The 20,934-nt window shown below is 40.6% G+C and overlaps 1 protein-coding gene across 4 annotated transcripts in view; it reads right to left on the minus strand.

Annotated features, from left to right (window-relative positions):
* Nucleotides 1-20,934, minus strand: part of LOC126173769 (probable E3 ubiquitin-protein ligase MGRN1) — a 190,727-nt gene that overhangs the window by 97,841 nt on the left and 71,952 nt on the right. For all 4 annotated transcript variants that reach the window (XM_049920982.1, XM_049920985.1, XM_049920983.1 and 1 more), the window contains exon 10: nt 20,060-20,230. In XM_049920982.1, the coding sequence (XP_049776939.1) occupies nt 20,060-20,230 (171 nt within the window). The remainder of the gene's footprint in view (nt 1-20,059; nt 20,231-20,934) is intronic.

The raw sequence follows: 20,934 nt of genomic DNA on the forward strand, positions 1-20,934 counted from the left end.
AGGCTTGAAGAAGAGCAGAACAAAGAGAAATCATCCACAAACAAAGAACACTGGACAGGACTTTTCACTATGGACGTAATGCTATTAATAGCGATGGCAAACAGAGTCACACTTAAAACGCTACCCTGAGGGACACCATTCTCCTGCTCAAAGCGATCAGACAGGACGTCACCAATTCGGTATCTAAAATATCGTGGCGAGAGGAAAGACTGAAGAAAAAGAGGAAGACAACCACGAAAACCCCATTCGTGAAGCTGCTCCAGGATGAGACGCCTCCAAGTAGTATCGTAGGCCTTCTCGATGTCGAAAAATACACCTAGAAGGTGATGACAGCGTAGGAAAGCCTGGTGGATAGCCGCCTCCAGGAGGGCAAGGTTATCGAAGGTGGAACGAAACCTCCTGAACCCACACTGAAAGCGACTAAGGAGTTGCCGGGATTCTAACATCCAGACAAGGCGGCGGTTGACCATCCGCTCCAAGGTCTTCCCTATGCAACTAGTGAGGGCAATGCTACGGTAGCTACTTGGGCTCGAGCGGTCTTTCCCGGGTTTTAAAAAAGGGATTAAAACCGCCTCACGCCACGCGTCAGGAAAGTGACCCGACGCCCAAATGGCATTAAAAAGTGCGAGGAGGATGTCTTTGTTGCGCATTGTGAGGTGCCACAGCATACTGTAATGGATCCTGTCGTGGCCAGGGGATGTGTCACGAGCGCCAGACAATGCAGAATCCAGCTCCCACATAGAAAATGGGCAGTTGTAAACTTCATGAGAGGTGGAATGGAAGTCCAGACTACATCTCTCAGCAACGGCTCTATGGCGCTGGAAACCTGGATCCTGACTGGTTGTTGCAGTAACTGTGGCGAAATACGCTGCCATAGTCTGGGCAATGTCTCGCGGATCCGTGTGGAGGGTGCCATTATTCATTACAGCAGCTATGGGGCACCGCCCTCCTCTGCCAGAAATTCTCCTGATGGTCTCCCACACAATGGAACCTTTGGTGGAACGATTAATGGTGTTCAGGAACGTTTGCCATGACCTCTTCTTGCTCTCACGAATAATGCGGCGACATCTTGCCCTCGCCACCCGAAAGGCTGCAAGATTCTCAGCAGTCGGCCGACACTTGAACCGACGCAGAGCCGCACGCCGGGTCCTGATCGCAGAGCGGCATTCGGCACTCCACCAAGGCACAGGTGGCCTCTTCCGGTGGCCTGTGGACTGTGGAATGGATGCTGCAGCGGCGTGGTGGACCGTTTTGGTAATATGATCCACCCACATCTCAACATTCGCACAGTGGTCGAATTGGGCCAACTGGCTATAAAGTGTCCAGTCAGCTCCACTGAGCACCCATCGTGGTGGTCTCCTTTCGGGGCCCACGCCATCGGGCAGGTGAATCCAGATTGGGAAATGATCACTGCCGTGCAAGTCAGCGACCACTTCCCAGTGAGCACTGGCGGCAAGAGCCGGAGAGCAAAGCGAGAGATCAATGGCAGAGAACGACCCAGTCGCTGTGGAGAAATGAGTACTCTGTCCTCCATTGAGCAAGGAGGCACAGGATGACAGGAGAAGCCTCTCAATTGCTCTACCCCTGGGGCAGGTAATTGCAGAGCCCCAAAGCACATTGTGGGCATTAAAATCACCACAAATAATGAATGGCTGGGGGAGCTGGGTAAGAAGGTCGGTGAGGGCTGCTTCATCAAGAGCATCATGTGGGGGCAAGTAAAGTGAACATACCGTCAATGGATGACGCACGTGCACAGACACAGCGACGGCCTGTAGAGTCGTTGTAAGTGAGAGAGGCGAGGAGTGGTAGTCCGTCCTGACGAAAATACCTACGCCTCCTCTAGCTCTCTCTCCACGCAGGTCGTCCTTTTTATGGAGTGTGTAGCCTCGTAGCTCAGGGGAGTAAGATGGATGGAAATGCGTCTCCTGGAGACAGAGACACAGTGGTCTACCCTGAGACAGTAGACGAAGTTCCTCCACATGCGTCCTGAACCCTTGCAAGTTCCACTGGAGTATGGGAGCCATCTATGTTGGGGGTAGCACCTTCATCTTGTCTCTCCGACGGGGCGGGGAGACCGCAGCAGGTGTAGGGGCAGGCGTGGGACGAGATGATTGCCCCACACATACATCGTACTCCATCAACTCTGGGGAAGAGTCAGATGAAGCCTCACGTAAAACAACAGCCGCATGGTCCGATGGTTTACCACGGGATTTGACGCGCTGTTGCTGCTGTACGGTAGCTTTCTGTGGTTTGGTGGACTTTGGGGGAGCTGATGTGGGAGTGGGAATTGGCGCACTGGGTTTGGGAACAGCCTCAGCTGTTGGAGGAGCTAGGGGCTGGCCCAAGTTCGCCACTGTACCTTTGTCTGCCATTCGAGTAGGGGCTACTGGCTCTGAAACACTGGGTGCGTTGCAAGTGCACTGACAGCTACAGGTGTTAGTGCCAACACTCACCACCTCGGTCTGCGTTGAGGCATCGACTTTTGGAGTAGGCTTCTGAACCAGGGAGGCAAAAGATGTAGCAAATGTGGGAGGTTGCATCGACTTAAAGATCTTCTTGGCCTCACCATAGGGGATACGCTGGGTTGTTTTTATTTCCTGGACCTTGCGTTCCTCTAAAAATATGCGGCAGTCCCTACTCCAAACAGGGTGGTTCCCAGAGCAATTAATACATTTTGCCGGACGCGAGCAACCAACTCCTTCATGAGCAGCCAGACCACAGTTTCCACAAGTCGCTTCGCCTTTACAGCCTAAGGTGGTATGCCCAAAACGCTGGCATTTGAAACAGCGCATTGGGGCCGGGAAATAAGGCCTCACACTAAGGCGAAGGAAGCCAGCTTTAACATGTTCAGGAAGTTTCGTGCTACTGAAGGTCAGAATAAAGGAGTCGGATTTGACAAGAGTGCCATCAACCCTCTTCATGATGTGTTGGACATCAACGATACCTTCTGGAGCCCACTCACGTTGCAGTTCTTCCTTGGGAATATCAGCTAGATCTCGGCATGTCACAACACCTTTGCTGTAGTTCAAGGTGCTGTGCAGTTCAGTGTCTATGGCAAACTCTCCAAGGCATTTAGCAGACTGAAGTTTAATGGCTTGCTGGGAAGTGGAAGTTTCCACTAGCAAGGTTCCATTACGTAAGCGCTTTACCGATTTTAAGGAGCCACAGATTCCCTCCAATCCCTTTTGTATATAGAAGGGCGAAACCTTCTCGAAACTACCCTCCTTCCGTTTCACAATGAGAAACACATTCGGATTACCAGAATGTATTCTGTTACCTAAGACTGGACTTTTTAAAGAAGCGCCGGAGTCAGGGGGACTGACTGCACGGGCCCTCTTAAGAGACTGGGTGTTAGAACCTTCCAGCGGCCCACCCTTTCCGCTGGGAGGAAGAAAAGAGGAGTTCGAAGGATCCATCTCGGTCCCACGAGCAGCTAGGGAACTAGAAGTCCGCCTAGACAGAGCCCCGCGTGCCTAGGTAAGCCTTATACAACTGAGGTGCGGCAGGTTCCCCAGAGGTTGCCCGCTAACGACTGTTCCACCTCAACAGCCATGCATCTCATCAGCGCGCAGCACACCTTGAGATTGAGGGTTTTTTTATAGAGGTTTGTTCCATCCTCGCGATCCGGGCGGTCAAGCCAAGATCCCCATTCCCTGAGACACACAACGTTCCACCGCCGCGCCGCACGGTGGTCGCTGAAGTACGCTCAGAGCTTACGGTGACGGGGGACTGGTGGCGCCTACCAGTCTCCAGCTCAGGAACCCCGGGGTCGCCAAGCCCGTACCCAGCAAATGAATGCTGAGCCCCTGGGGGCTGAGGCATCAAGGGATCACCAATTTAGTACTGGAGGGCAGCGTGGAGGGTAAAAACCATAGAGGGAGACCAAGAGATGAATACACTAAGCAGATTCAGAATGATGTAGGCTGCAGTAGGTACTGGGAGATGATGAAGCTCGCACAGGATAGAATAGCATGGAGAGCTGCATCAAACCAGTCTCAGGACTGAAGACCACAAAAACAACAACAAAATGGGGAAAATTATGGGGAGAGGGGGAGAGGGGGGGGAGGGGGAGAGAGAGAGAGAGAGAGAGAGAGAGAGAGAGAGAGAGAGAGAGAGAGAGAGTATGTGGTGAAGATTTCAGATTGTTGCTCTTAAATTGTGGTGGTGCACAGTCCCCTTAGTGGCACACTAAGACCCCAAAATTTTTCCCACCTAAAACACTGACTTAGGGAGTGATAGTATTCTCTGACTGCAGAAGTAACATCTTTCAAATATTAGTTCAATTCTTGCAGATCTTAATCAGCAATATGCACTCTGGAATTTAAATTCCACTGTTTTTTGGCTGTTACTTATATTCATTCACCTTGTTTTTCTGTTTATCCAGTGTTTAGAGTAACATATGCTTTTCCCCAGCATATTTGGCTCCTACATTTGTGCTGTCATGTGAAGAGTGAGGTCCCTCACTACAGAACCACAAGCTAAGGACAGTCGCTGTCAGAAACAGCCACGAATGAGAGACATCGACGAAGACACACCCTCGTGAGGTTCTGCATGTCTCCACTGATGGAAGGCTACTTATCTTACGTCAGAGCACAGTACACATCGGCCCCTCCTCTTTGATAGCCTGCTCTGGTAGCAGCGTCATTGTAGTTCACATCCAGTAGCGAGCTAGTGTCGTTAGTCAGAACTGTGTACCGAAGTTTATAGTTAAATGAAAGTAGTATTTGACTGTCATTCAGTACAAGACAAAAACTGTTGCAGCATTACATGACAGTATTATTCAGTGCAAGAACAGTTACTAATGTGTACTGTGATTGTAATTGTATACTGACCCTCATATGGACTTGGATTTCTACTAAAGATAAGTATTCTGTATTAAAGAGTTTTCCTGAAACTGAATTAATATTCTATACATGTTGTACACCCCACTTGACTTCCTCCAGAAGTCAAACTTATTGAATTGTTGTCTAGGCTTGCTACAATATATACAAAAATGGTGACAAGAACGTTCTCATATATGTTCAGTTTGCCTGTATGGAAGTGTTCGGTGTACTGCTAGTCATAGAGACAGTAATGTTTTTGTGTATTCTATTTAGTATAAAGTGCTTGACCATATCTAAGCCCTCAAATGAACTACCACTAAGGCAAACTGTTCAGTTTCAGGCACAGCAGACTGTACGATTGCTTTAAGTGTTCAACTGACAAACTTACTGTTGAAACAAGCAGCACCACAGCCAGATGCTGCACTCGAGTTTCACCAGTTTAGCAGCACAGAAGAGGATTGGTTGGAACATCATGCTCAACTGGAAGCTCATTTCACTACTTACAGAAATAAAAGTGTAGCATGCAATGCATTATTTCTGTTCACTGTCAGAGCCAATGTGTACTGCCTGTCTCTCAAATTGTTTCCTGACTTTGGAAGATGTTAATTGTGAAATCAATGAGTATTACAAGATGCAGTTTCATATCACTGTGGCAAGATTGAAATTTTTCCAACTTAAGACGCACCCTGACCAATCATTAAAACAATGGATTGCTGAATTTCAAGAGCTAACAAGAAATTGCAAGTGCTCTTGTGAAGAGAATTATAGTGATATTAAGTTACGTGATGCGACCACGCAAAATTTATCACATGCACACATAAGCACTGCTATCCTAAATTGCCAGACCCGGATCTGAAAACAATTCTGTCAATTGTAGAGTCTCAAAGTGTAGTGGCCACTCCGTCAGTTTCTCTCACAACAAAAACAATAACATCATAGAAGCAAAAACAAGTGAAAAAACTATCATTGTGTCTTACTTTCTTGGTTGTTCTGCTTGTCAAAAAGTATTCTTGTTGTACAAGATATTTGTGTTCAAGAATTTGTGATACAGTCATAATATCCATATCTAATGACAGTTACTTCAATGTATAAAGAAGCTTAATTAGATTAGTGTTGAAAGAAGAAATATTGTTGGTCAATATGTAAAATCCAGGAGGATTCCAGCTTTCTTCCAGCCTCTAGCACTGAAGATGCCGTTGAGGAGTAGTAATCCACTAGCAAGAGCAGAAGCACAGTTATTTGGATTTTACTAGCATGTCTGGATAGTAGGGAATTTTATGAAATGGGCAACCATGGAGATTGTTACACAATGGAGTAAAACCAAAATAAATAAATTACACTCCACTTTGGCTCAGTTTTGCGACAGGGCTGAGTAACAATCATACACTCTACTTTGGCAGCAGTGACAGGATGCAAAATAGTGGCCCCTACAGAACAATAATAAGATTTTAAGAAATTTAGTGAGAAGAAATTAGAGCTATACGTGGTTGTCCTTCACGATGAGTGTCAACAGCCACCAATAATTTGCAGTGCAGGTGCTATTAAAAAACCCTGTTCGTAAATGAAGAGTGGAAATTATATATAGTCAATCAGTTAACAATTATTCTTGACTACAATGACAGATTCAAACTCAGAACAAGCCTGATCAGTCCATGATTTGGAAGAGCAATGACAGCAGTTCATACAACCTCCAATTGTCACAACTTTTGTTATGACTCACCGGTAGAGTCCTAAAGTACCACCTTGCTACAAATCGCTGTCACTCCAGCTTCGACAATGCATTTGAGTCAGCTAGCAAGATGTATACAGTAATGGGTTATCCTCACACCAGTAGTCCACCCAAACAAGATGCGCTCCTATACAACTAAGGTGAGCAGTACCTGTGATAAACGATTTGTTTTTCTATGTTATTTTGAGTGTGGTTGTGTGACAGTAACTCAACATGGGGCAATTTAACAATAAGTGATTTGGTACTGCTACAAGAATAAACTAGTTCTTCTTAAAAGTGTATTGTTGAATTAACTGTGTGCCTGTGGTTGCCCGCAGCAAGGAAAGCGGTTTACAGGGTGTCTACGTGGACAAGAAAAAAAAATTGTCGGATTTTTCCCGGATTTCCCGGTTAAAAACACAATTTCTCCCAGATGAAATTGCGTATAAAGCGGGTGAAAATACATCCGGGTTAAGTAACAGTATACTTTCCCTCGGAGCTATAAAACGTATCAGTCCTTTGAATCGTAAAGGTCTTATACCGGCGGAGGACGTCCCACCACTTTAGGAAACGAAATCCTGGAAAAACAATGCGTTTGGAAAATTGTTTGATGAGAGACAATTATTTTCGTATTGCGAAAGTATTTACACAAATTCCACAAATTACAGCACGGTAGCTTCCGAAACTCTAAAATAGAGATTGCTTTGAGCGATGCACTTTTGTCAGCCAGTCATAGCTCATGTCACGTGACCTCGCTAGCAAATGATGGCAGTTATTCAGAGCACGAGGCCTACGAGAAAGACAGCCCGCGGCACGTATGTTATGAAGTTACGCCAAGCTCGCTCAATTCAGCTAAGTGCGTTTCTACACCGATTAACTCGTAAGCAGATGTGTATGTACGAACGAGAATTGCATCGTCTATTGGCATCCTCTGTTATTAGTCCTACAATGATAGGAAGTCCGTAGGCCTACTAACAGGCTCTAATTTGGCAATTAAAATCGTGCCAAAATGATTATCAGTTGCATAGAAAAGTCGAAGTGTTCTGGCATGAAGAGACTTGCGACATTGCTCAGTAACACATTATGGACATTTTTTTGAAGGTCAATTACGCTTTTTGGCATGGATTGCATAATTTTTTATCTATGAAAAAACAACATTAAATATGAAAACTAACCTGAAGCTCGGTCTTTTTTTAGCGTGTGTTTCATGTTAAATCATATCAAATACAAATGTGCCAGTAAAATTTTAAATAGTGGCATAAATGACTTATCTTCTGGGCCCGACATTTTTCAAATAGTTGATCCTCAAAGTGTTACGTTTTGAATGAGAGTTATAAAGCCCTGTGATTTAAGAAATTCACTGCACATTCTCACACGTAACATAAATCATCTTGCATGGAAATTTACTTTGAAAGTAACGCATCTCAAGCCACTATTCGTAATATTTTCTGGTGATCTGTTAGAAATTTAAACAGTTGTGACGTCACACACATCGAATGCACGTTAGTTGTTACGGACGTACTGCATAATCTTCTACCTAAAGCCTTTGACACTTTTCGGTGTCGGCAAACTGGTCTGTGCATTGTGTAAATTGCCCATTTTCTATCCAACTAAATTTTTATTTTGGTGTTATTCTCTGATTTATGTTTCATTGCTGCAGTATTATTCAGCAGTAGTGGACTGAAGTTCTTTGTCAGCGTATCTGATCTTACACGTCAAACCTACAAAACTAACTGAAATCTAAAACAATGAAAAATCCCGGAATTCTAAAAAATTCCCAGGTTTTTCCCAGATTTGTCCCGGATGAAAAAATTCCCGGGTTTTTCCCAGATCTCCCGGATGTCGTGGGCCGTATACACCCTGGGTTTACCAGAAATATTTAAAAAAATTAGATGATTTATTTAATAGTATTAAAGCCACCCAGGAAGTTTTTTCTAATAGTATTAAAACCCAAGGGGAAGAGTTGTCTAATGGTATTAAAACCCAAGGGAAAGAGTGAAAAAGTTTACAAACAAGCATAGGCATCTCTACCCGAGGAATTACAAACAGAGGTCAACAATCAATGTGATCTAGTGCAAAATGAAGTTAATGAAAAATTTTGAGAGGTGAACAGAAACGCAATAATAAAAGAATTAAGTGAGCTGAAATTTAACAATAGTAATGAGTAAATCTCAGACGTCCCAATAAGGCTGAATGTATAGAGGAGAATAGGAATTCGAAAGGTAACAATTAGCGCCCATTCTACTTTTACTAGTTTGAAGCAACAAATACATGACCTAGTTGAGCAGAAGGTGCAAGAGAGAAATGACTCAACTGTAGGTACTCTTAATTCTGCAGGAAAGTCAGTTAAAAATGATGGAGAATTTCAAAAACTCTGGGTGGAAATGAAGAAAACAAAACAAGAATTAAGCACAAGGCAGATTAAAAGAGTAATGGATTAGCACAAGACTTAATAGAGAAATTTCAATGTGGAAATGGGATGAACTTGTAGAAACATATTCCTAAATGTAAACCAGACGGTGATGTACATCTCACCTATTTCTTAAGAGTGTTCACTATATCTTTACTAAAGAGGTGTGAATATTCTTAAAAAAATAGATTTAGCACTCAGTTACTTGGCAGGTGACACAGCAGAATGGGGGAACCACTCATTCAGAAGAGTTTAAATCTCTGAACAATTTCCAGAAAAAATTCAAAAGGAAATACTGTTCACCTAGTACAAAGGAGAATTTGGCTGTACGATTACTTGATCCCAAATACTATAACGGTACATAGGATAGTTGCAAGTAATACACTAAATGGCACTTAACTAAATACAAATATTTAGATAACCCATTGAAACACATTTTGCCGCCAATCAAATTTCAACAGAGAAAAGAGAGTAACTTCTGCCTTGCAGATACAAGGATGGTTGGTTGGTTTGGGGAAGGAGACCAGACCAGTGAGGTCATCGGTCTCATCGGATTAGGGAAGGATGGGGAAGGAAGTCGGCCGTGCCCTTTGAAAGGAACCGTCCCAGCATTGGCCTGGAGCGATTTAGGGAAATCACGGAAAAACCTAAATCAGGATGGCCGGACGCGGGATTGAACCGTCGTCCTCCCGAATGTGAGTCCAGTGTCTAACCACTGCGCCACCTCACTCGGTCAGATAAAAGGAATAATAATTGAGGGAACAAAACAAGAAATGGCCAACCAAATAATTTTTCACAGGTATTTATATCCAATACAACAAATAACCTAGAGAACCATGTATCCTTTAGTATGTTCTTTCAAAATCAGGTTTCCTCAAATGGATCCTATCCTATTCCAGATTCAGAAAACAAGGAACATCCTGGTGTAAGAATCAGGATCCAAGAAGTTACAATGCAGCCTTAGGCCTGTGGGGAGGCTAATTGCATTTATCCATACTGTTGTGGGACACAAGTGGTCACTGGAAGAAGGCGAAATAAAATATGAAGAGCAAATTAAAACAATAGTAGTCCGAAATGTATTTGGTGTAACACAGATATTTATATACATTCTGGAAGTGAAGTTTCACTAATATCCCAAGGTTTCCTAGTAAAAATCCAGAACAAACAATAAATAATTTTAAGTTTTTGTAAATCATATTAGTGGTACCTAATATAAATCTGCATATACTACTTGGGATAGATTGGTTACTTACTCACAAAGTATTGTTAAGTTTCAAAACTAATGAGCTGTACTGGACAAGTGAGTTTCCATATATAGGGTGTCCTTTAAGACTAATAGCTAACAATTAAGCCAAATTTATCAGTGAATAATGCTCAGTTACTAGCAATGGCTAGATATGAGAACGTTGATGATAGCCTGGAACACCCTAAGATAAAAGCTTGTTAGTCAAATAGTCTAATGACTAAACAAAAACAGGAACTGCACAATATTTTACTACAATAGAGAGACATATTTTTTGATAAGACCAGAGTAATTAGTCAGTATATCTGTAAATTTAAAGTAAAAGATAATACACCTTTCTTTGTAAACCTTATCCAGCACCATTAAGCTTAGATCTGCAGTGCAGGGAGAAATCTAGAAAATGGTTGAGAATGGAATCATAGAACATAATGTAAGCATATGCAACAATCCTCTACTAGATGTGAGAAAATTTTCTGGAGGCATGCGACTTGAATCCGACACTCATACCCTTCATAAACATGTAGAAACTGAAAGAAATACAATGGTCTGCATTGGAGAATTGCTGTTGAGATTTGAATAAGCTAAATATTTTAGTTCGATAGATCTGATAACCCAACATTGGCAGGTATGTCTTCATGAATATTCTACACCATGTACCATGCTTTTATTTGAGGGTAAACTGTACCATTTTTTAATACTTCTCTTTGGTTTGTACATCTCAGTAGTGGTACTCACACAAGCACTAGAGAAATTTTTGGCAGAACGACCTGGTGCATGTATGTGGATGACATTTTGATTTTTTAGAAAACATGAGGAGAGCACTACTCTTTACTAACCAAAACATTGCATAAATTTTACAAAATTGGCATCACAATTAAATTATCAAAATCATACTTTGGCCAGGACAAACAGAAATTTTTTTGTCCATATTGTAGGAATACAAGGGTTGGAGCCTGATCCTGAAAGTATAAGAGCCATCATAGATTGTTTTGAACTGAGAAATTTCTCAGGCTAGAGGAATTCTATAGGCATTTCACAAGAGGTCAACCCATTAATGATCCACAATTATCATCCCTTTTAAAACAAAGATCGAAATGGACTTGGGATGAGGGGACATAAGAGGCATTTCAGAATGTTAAACAAGCTTCGGTAGCTGTACCCATACCAAAATACCCAGTAATGCAGGAAACATTCAAGTTCACAACTAATCTATAAATGGGATAGCATGCAAATTATTTCAAGGCGAATGAGACCCAGAACTAGGAGAACAAAACGCAATTGCTTTTGCAACCAAAAGTTTAAATAAACATGAACTAACTTATACAGCAACCGACAACAGTTATTGGCTATTGTGTGTGTGTTGTGTGTGGGGGGGGGGGGGGGGGGGGGGGGGGGGGGGGGAATCACACTTAAAAGTCTGGGGACAAAGTTAATTAATTGTAACAAAAGTCAAGCACAAGCACTTCTTATGGAAAGCCAATTGCTGCACAGTAGATCAATATGATGGGCTTTATTCTTATAAGATTTCATACAGAGGTAAACTATATAAAAGGGTCACAAAACAAGACTCGTTAGTAATGAATGAAATTAAGGGGACAAAAGGATCAGGAATTGTTTTTGCTATAAATTTTCTATTGATTAGTTTCACTAACAATGGAGTAAGGAAGTTAGCTTCAAAAGCAAAACATGACTTCCATACAGATAACTATTTTGGGGAAAAACTACAGTTATGTGAGCGAGCTTTGTTTCCTTCTAATGAAAAGCACTTGTGGATTATATAAGAAGATGCCTTATTTTGGGAATCAAATGAAAATTCAGTACACTAGAAACTGTGCATCTCCCACTTAAAGCTTATGACCATTTTGACGTTCATAAATGCATTACACATATGAACAATTCTTACTACCTTAAAAATCTAAGTAGGAAGATTACGAGTGTGATAAGAACATGTGAAGCGTGTCAAAAGATAAAGGAAGACGATAGTTATGTGTTACATCAATTATATCCAATTATACTGAAGGCATTACATGACCTATCCGTCACAGACTACGCCAAAAGGGGGCTACTTATATTCTTGTATTAATGGAATGTTGGTCAAACTACACAAAACTTTACCCTATAAAATACAGCTGCTGTTATAAACTGTTTGGGAGTTTATTTTATAGAAATAGGCAAAATTAAGAGGGTGTTAAAAGATAATGAATCACAGTATGCTAGTAATAACGTCAAGGAATTCATGGCTTGGGAAGCCATTAGGCAACATTAGCATTGTAAGGATTGTAAATAGGAAATAGGGAGATTACGTTGAACATATTGCTCAATGAAACACACTACATGGGCACAGTTGATTCAGAAATTTCAGGTAATCTTGAATGAATTACCAAATTTGTCTTTGGTAGAAATAATTAACAGAATATTTGTTGAGGAACCACTATTAAAGAACCAAGACATAAAACCTGACAACGTACAGAATCTTGTGCAAGAACATCAGAGCAAGCAGACAGAACTCTGGAGTGCAAAAATATTACAGAGTGGCAATTATGCCTGTATTTGACATTGATGACCTGGTATTAGTCAGGGAGTATCATCCTAATTCCAACTTGAAAAAGGAAACTAGCAAGTTCTTCCCACATTACAATGGACTATATAAAATAATTGGCACAACCCATCATAAAGCTTTGTTTCTCCTAGATCCCAGAAGGGTCAAGAGAAATGTTTATATAATATTGATATGGTAAAAAGATTAAAACCCTCAGGGGACTCTGCAAATTACGCAGATTCAATGGGTTGATGACTGCCAGGTTCCGAGTACACATCTCGTTTTCCCTTTTGCACTTTTCTGCACTCTTGCCTTGTCTATTGTCCATGAATAAACTTCCCTTCTACTATACTACACTGGGAAGATAAACCATACATAATATGCAGAGAATTAGAATCACAAAAGAGATTATTCTGTCAAAGACTATTACACACAATCACAAAAGTAAAATTTCATTAATTAGTGAGTAAACATTATTTATTTTATTATATATCTTTGATTACAAATAGCTAGTAATTTATTGGTGTTTACAATGTAATAAGTTAATTCATGCCGCAGTCATCAAGTGGAGCATCAAGTTCATTGTGAAAATGAGGAATTAAATTACTTTCATGCAGTTAAATACCACATGATGGGTCAATAAATACAGAGCCCTGAAAATAATTTTATGAGAAAATGACTTGACTAGGTTCTTGAACGAAAACATAGTAAATGGCATAAGATATTTTATAATAATATAACATAGGCTGCAGTAGGCACTGGGAGATGAAGAAGATTGCACAGGATAGAGTAGCATGGAGAGCTGAATCAAACCAGTCTAAGGACTGAAGACCAAAACAACAACAACAACAACAACAACAACAACATAACATCATATAATATAATTTTAATATTTTATAACAAATAAATTTGATACTTTTCATTTCCTGTTACAGATATTGTGATTGGGTTTGTAACCATTTTTGTGGAGGAGGTTAAGTACTGTAAGTAATCAGGTAACTCTAGCCCCCTAGATGATCTTATCTGCTGCAAAAAAATATTTATGGTGGTAAGCATACAACTACACCAACCATATTCTATTAGCAAGAACATTTCTTTTTATGTTGATACTCTGTCAATAGGGGGATGTCAGGACCAATTTTGGCACCTTCATGGGTGAAGTCAGGAAGTCTCTTCTGTAGGCTATGCCAAACATCTTCATCCTCTGTCTCCTCGGCGAAGAACCTTTCAGAGAGGGAATCCTGGTGTGTGGAGATGTATGGGAATGAGTCTCTGGGGACTGTCTCCCCTCTTTTTCTAGTCCTAACGCTTCTAATCATTCTTTTTCTTTCTTTCTTCTCCAACAAGACTACTGGCTCTATTATACCTCTGATCATACTCAACAGTTTCTATTGCAGAAACCCTTCTCAGTTCCATTTCACTTCCTGTCCTTACATGAATGCATAAGGAATAAAACACACACACAGACAGACAGACAGACACACACACACACACACACACACACACACACACACACACTCTCCATAGTAGCTCAAATTACACCCATTCACATCTTTAGGTACCATTCTAGGATTTTTAAGGCATCAAAGGCATGAAAGTTGCAATAAATCATATCAATGTAATGTTTGGCATGTTAGCAATGTCAACAGGGAAACGGAAGGGAATTACATCCATTCCCTAAATTTAGTTATTACATGTTAACATCCAGGGAAAAAGGTTGCAATTGGTCAAGGAGTACAATGAGAGTGTGACAAAAAATCGGAAAATTAACATAAAATGGTACGACTATCCACCCAGAAAATTAACAGAGCAACATTGGTAGGAGCTTTCCTAGTACAAAAGAGAGAGGACAATGTCGGTTCTAAATAGGTTCAATAGATCAGGTGAAGTCATACCTACAAGGAGAAATTTCTTCAAATTATGTAAATACGGAAGGAAAAGGATACAATTTTTTTTAATTGGCATAGTGTGCCTCATATAAATTGTATGTTGGATTAAAAGGTTAGTTGGACACAGGAAAGGGAGGACCTATATCGAAGTTAGGTGGACTCATAGAAGGGATGTTAAGGAGGTAGATTTTGAGAGAAACACTGTCGTCTGATCCACAAATGATGGCAGTTTGCACAGCTCGAGACGAAGACAGGGATCGCATTGGTGCTGATTCCAGGCGACAGTTGTGGTAAGTGCGTACAAGTGTGTTGCACGTAAAGAATGATGTGTATACTGAAAAATACGTCTCTTGCTTGCTAGTGCAGAATTTGTCACTTACTGCCACCATCAGCCACGACAGCTCACAACAAATGGATTAAACTTTCACTAAACAACTCACTACAGTCACGTTTAATGCTCACATTGGCTACGACATTCCCAGCAGAGTGCTGAGAACAGTACTGAATGCTTATTGGTTGTCAGAGAATGCATGACATAGGTGCGCAGAATATGCCTAAACTCAACTTCTATCATTCATGACTCCAGCTATAGCACTTTAAGGATTGTAAATGGTTGAGAAGTACCATCCTATGGAAGAAGGACTCTAACAAGTTCTTACTGGAATAAGGAACAGCAGTGAATTTTGTTTCCCATTTGGGAAGAGTTCTCGGAACTAGTACAGTATTGGGAGAATTACCTTTATAGTGAAAGAGATGTGTCCATGTCTGCACAAACATAAAAAGCAAGTGTCAGCACTTTGCTGCTGATAAAATGGGCTTATGACTCCCTCAGAGCATGTATCTGCCCAGATACAATGGAGCAAGCCTCGTTTAAAAGAAGTAGACATGGCTTATGCAATACATCAGTGATTAACTCATTAAACATAAAAATGCAACACAGATAATTCTATATGTGGTACAAAACTAAAAAGAAGATTTTTTTCCTCTCATGTGTGTTCTCTCGTATACTGCAATGTTATTGATGGAACAATTACTTAACAAGAGGAAATGGTACCGATTAACTGTTTAAATACATAAGGCGAATGATTCATCTTATCATAATTTGTAAAGTAAAGTTGAGATTTTACACAAATAATTAACAATAAGTGCTAAATAAAAATAATTAAAACTTATAAAAGAAACACTGAAATTAATAGAGGTTAAAATAAGGTTAATCACATACATGCACTCTGTAGAGCAAATCATCAAACGGAGAGAGGAATAGAGATTAGCAGGAGTTGCTAACTGAAAGAAGATCTTAGCTCTTGTTTCTTTTTCTTATACTGTAATGTAAGGTATTTTTTTTTCTTTTCAGTTGAAAGTATGTAAGGATTACTAGAAAAAAAGTGCTAACATTTATTTATTATGTTAAGCAGCACGAAAAGAATCAAAAAGTTGTTAAGAGTTATTTTAAGAAAGTAACTTTCATGACCTCTTACATCTCAATGGAGGGATATGAGAAGTAACATATCATTTTACACAAAATGATGGGTAACACCCCTGGCCCTCATAAACAATGAAAGATGTTAGTGACATTTAATAAACATTTTTATTAGTAGATAAGTTTCAGGTGGCATATTGTTGGAGAAATGGTTTACTATAATGTGTAGGTAATGCAAAGTATATCGACACAGCATTTATGGAAGGCAGGACGATGACTTTAGTGCTTCCACCTGTTGTGGGCTGCTTGTTCTTAAAAATCGTGGCTTGGACATGCGTTGCGGCCATGGAAGAACAGCACTCACAATAACAATAGTGACTGAAGTTTCGCAACTAAGAAATGAGAAGGAGCAATCTGTCTGTACTTTAAAGAAAATTTTTACTGCAAAAATCAAGTTCAAAACTATTTTTTATTGACCAGTGCTGTGCTGCACTTCAGTCATCATGTCAATGTAAAAATTTGTATGCACTTTCACTATATATTGTGGATTTTTACAACTGACAAGTGTCAAAGGAATGCTACATATGTAGACATACTTGCAAGAAACTTGATTGTAATTTTATTTTCGACAAACCTGTGTGCTATGTGCAACCACATCTGTGTGCTCTGTGAAACATACTGCCTCCAAAAATGTTAACATGGCATGAGTAATTAACGCACAATGGACCATGATACACAACCAAAAAAGTTTTTGAAGATCTGAAGATAATAGTATTACCTGTTGAAACTGATCAATAAAAAATAATTTTGATCTCAATCCTGGCTATAAAAAATTTCTTTAAAAAACAATAGCGATGTTACAGAAATAAAAACACAATAAGATTTACAACCATCATTCTATCTTACATTCTTTATTTTGCTTGTCAAAAAGTATTCTCATTGTACAAGATATCTCTTGCAACAATTAGTGATATGATTGTAATATACATATCTGATGGCAATTAGCTAATTATGTATAGAAGCTTATACAGATTGGTGCTGAAAGAAGAAATATTGTTGGTCAATACATAAAATCAGAGATTATTCCAGGTTTCTTCCAGCCTCTAGCACCGAAGACACTGCAAAGGAAAAGTAGTCCACTAACATGTGCAGAAGCATGGTTATCCTGATTTTACTATGAGGGGGAGTAAAACCAATATAAATAAATTACATTGCATTTTGGCTCACCTCTCCAACCTCTACTGCTAGTACAGTAATGGCTTTCTCTCTCTCTCTCTCTCTCTCTCTCTCTCTCTCTCTCTCTCTCTCTCCCCCCCCCCCCTCCCTCCCTTTTGCCTCAAGCCTCAAAGGTCTTCTCAAGTTCCTTGTATCTGACAATGGACCACAGTTCACATAAGCCAGTTTTCAAGAGTTTTGTACCGACAATGGCGTTTTACCCTCGGTCTAATGGTGAAGCTGATTGATATGCTTGAATGTTCAAAAGTTACATGGAGAAACTTTTTCCCTTCCACACAAGGGAGCAAATCTAAAAGTTTTCTTTCTTTCTATCACTCCTTGCTGCATGATGGGAAATCGTCGGCAGAATTATTACATGGTCATCATCACTGTACCCTGTTGCATCTCATGTGGCCACTATGGAAACAGTTCATACTTCCAAGTCAGACAAAGTACTGACTGCAGAACACAGTTTTCTTCAAAGGTTTTGGCAAGGGACAGTGTTGGAAGAATGGTGTCATCACACGAGTATCAGATTGTTCATCTTATGTCATACACTGTTCTTCTAGGGTGCACCAGTGTCACCCTAATCATCTGTGGCACAATTATGATTCTGCGACAATCTGCTTGTCCACGGAGACAGCATGCCACTGGAGTCTGCAATAACAATCATCTCTGCTGTCCAGTGTGATGCCAATGGAGCCGCCGTTGCCAGTTTGTCACATCTGCTGCAGCTGGAGCTGACGTCAGCGGAGGCAGTGCATCCAGATAGCCATCAAGACACTCCTGGATTTAGACTGCTGTTCTTCCAACCACTGAGTCTGCATCTCTGGATGCTAGCGTGCACCATGTGACCGGTTTTTTGGCTGGTGTTCCTGGTCACTCACAGGTGGATATCGGGGTGCAGACAGGGAGCTGCCATTGGCCATCATCACTACTGTCCTTCCCCCCCCCCCCCCCCCCCATCTCCCGCCCTCGCATTGTCACATGACTCAGGACTACATGATGATAGTACAAGCTATGGGGGAGGGGGAGTAAGGTGTTGTAAGAAGAGTGAGGTCCCATGTTAAAGTTGGTACCCCACAACAGAACACAGTCACTGTCGGACACAGCCACGAATGCAAGACGTTGACAAAGACAAGCCCTCATGAGTTTCCCTATGTTGCTGCTGCTGCAAGTCTGCACAACTCGGTCCACTCTCTGACAGCCTACTCTGGCATCACTGTAGTTCAGATCTGGCAGCAAGCTAGTGTCATTAGCCAGAGCTGTGTACCAAAGCTCATAGATACATGAAAGCGACAGTTGGCTGACATTCAGTACAAGACAAAAACTGTCATGATGTTACATTACAGAATTCTACAGTACAATAACACTTATCACTGTGTTCTGTGATCGTAATGTATATCGTCCATCTTATGGACACAGGTTTCTACTAAAGATAAGTACGTAGTAAAGGACAGATTGCTACTTACCGTAAAGAAGACACGTCAAGTTGCAGACAGGCACAATTAAAAGACACCCACATATAGCTTTCAGCCACCGCCTTCGTCAGTAAAGCGAGGACACACATACAATATTCACAGTGTGTGTGCACACGTGTGCGCGACCACACACACACAAAAAAGCAAGCACACCTCACACACACATGGCCGCCAACTCCAGCATCTCGGGCCGGAATACGAGATGACATGGGACGCAAGCAGCAAACTCCACCAGACAGCAACCGTCTCTCCTCCCCCACCTGTACACTACTATCCCCTCCCCACCTCCTCCAGATAGCTGACTGCATATCATGCGACATTGCTTTCTGGCCTGAGATGCTGGAGTTTGCAGTCGTGTGTGCATTAAGGTGTGCTTGCTTTGTGTGTGTGTGTGTGTGTGTGTGTGTGTGTGTGTGTGTGTCGTGCCTGTCTGCAACTTGACGTGTATTCTTTACAGTAAGTAGCAGTATATCTTTTTCTACGTTGTTGACATTCCTACCTGGAGTTTCCAGTGCCTCAAAGATAAGTATTCTGTACTAAAAGATTTTCCTGGAACTGAACTAATATTCTACATATGTTGTAACCACCACTGGACCTCCTCCAGAAGTGAAACCTACAGAACTGTTGTTTTAGGCTTGCTATGACATATTTAAAAATGTTTTCTGAATATATAAAAACTTTAAATGTTCAAAAAGACAAAACTGCGTGTCTGCTGTTCTAAATGTTTGTCAGTCCACCTCCAATTGTTCCATCTGCAGGAATAGGTAAGTATATGCTCCTCATTTGTATCAATTACGTTAATGAGAAATAACTGTTAACAGAAAGCACAACTCCATAATAAAGCATAAAAATGCAAATCAAAATGATCTAAATCAGTTCTCTAATTATTACATTACAACTTTACATTTAACATGCTTGCCATTTTTAATTTCTATTTGAAACTTTAATCCTTTAAATATTTCAATTATGAGCCTGCATGTAATACAAAAATTAGCTATGCTTTTCAGATAACGTTTGGAGTGCACATAAGGGTACCCTGTTCTTAATCAAATGTAACTTGTGATGGCCTCAGTGGTCCCTGAACCTCATCTAATAGCCACTTATGTTTGCTGTTATGGAATAGGTATTTGATTTAATTGTTTTATTAGTGGCAGTAATATAATGTAAGGGCAGAGTAAAACAAGAGAGGAATATGTGGTTCTTAGCATAAATTATCAATCAAAAACACATCTGGAATGTAGATACTTAATACATCTTCTAAAATTCTTACAACAGCCCAAAAAGTAAACATTAAGTCTACACTTTAGGTTTAAAAGAACAGAAGCACTTACTTCATCAGTTTGATCCACTGTCTTTTCATTAACCAGTCTGACTGTGTCACGAGGTCTTGTAGAGTTCTTTTCTCTACTGTGAGGACGCACACTGTGCCGGACAAGAAGTGGCGATTTCGATTGTTCTTTATGATTTTCATCCTCTCTGGCTAGCAAGACTGACATACGGAACTATACAAGAAAATAGGTATAATCAATGAGAGGAATGATTTATTGTCTATTAATGAAACAAAAATTAATTTGCTTGGAACAGTAATAAAATTAAGCACTCTTACTTTACATATCACCATACTACTACTCTGAATTAGCTGGATTTTGTCTTGGAACATTTTCCTTGACTAGAAAGTTGCCTTTTCTCTTTCCAAAAGATACATTTTCTTATTTTTTTTAACAATGTCCTAAACAATTACAGTAAGTAAGATAATTATTTTACCTACTTGAGATTAAGGTTATATCACAAAAAAAAAAAAAAACCTCTGACTGAAAAGGTCACATCAAAGAACTTGAGAGTGTAACAGCTAGCATTTTTCCACTGTTAGACAGGAATTAAAGTGAATATTTAAATAGTGGGAATCCTGCCACAAATAAATCTGTAGAATTTTGTCTGGCAGGTTTCTAAATACATTAAACCACTTAGTGATTTCCCAATATCACATGAAGCTGCAGGTGATAAAATAAGATTCTGACTAAATCCTTTTTTGAATATCATTGGTGAAAAAACAATACCGCATAAATAGCAAAACACGAATTTTACGGGGGACACACAAAACAGTCTAGAATACCTGATACATTTCATAAGGACACAAAATCTGCGTTGTTGCACTATAATGATATTCTAGGTTGTAACACAAAGTGACACACAATATTATTTCACG

This window comes from Schistocerca cancellata, chromosome 1 (genome assembly GCF_023864275.1).
Source record: "Schistocerca cancellata isolate TAMUIC-IGC-003103 chromosome 1, iqSchCanc2.1, whole genome shotgun sequence".
Classification (NCBI taxonomy): domain Eukaryota; kingdom Metazoa; phylum Arthropoda; class Insecta; order Orthoptera; family Acrididae; genus Schistocerca; species Schistocerca cancellata.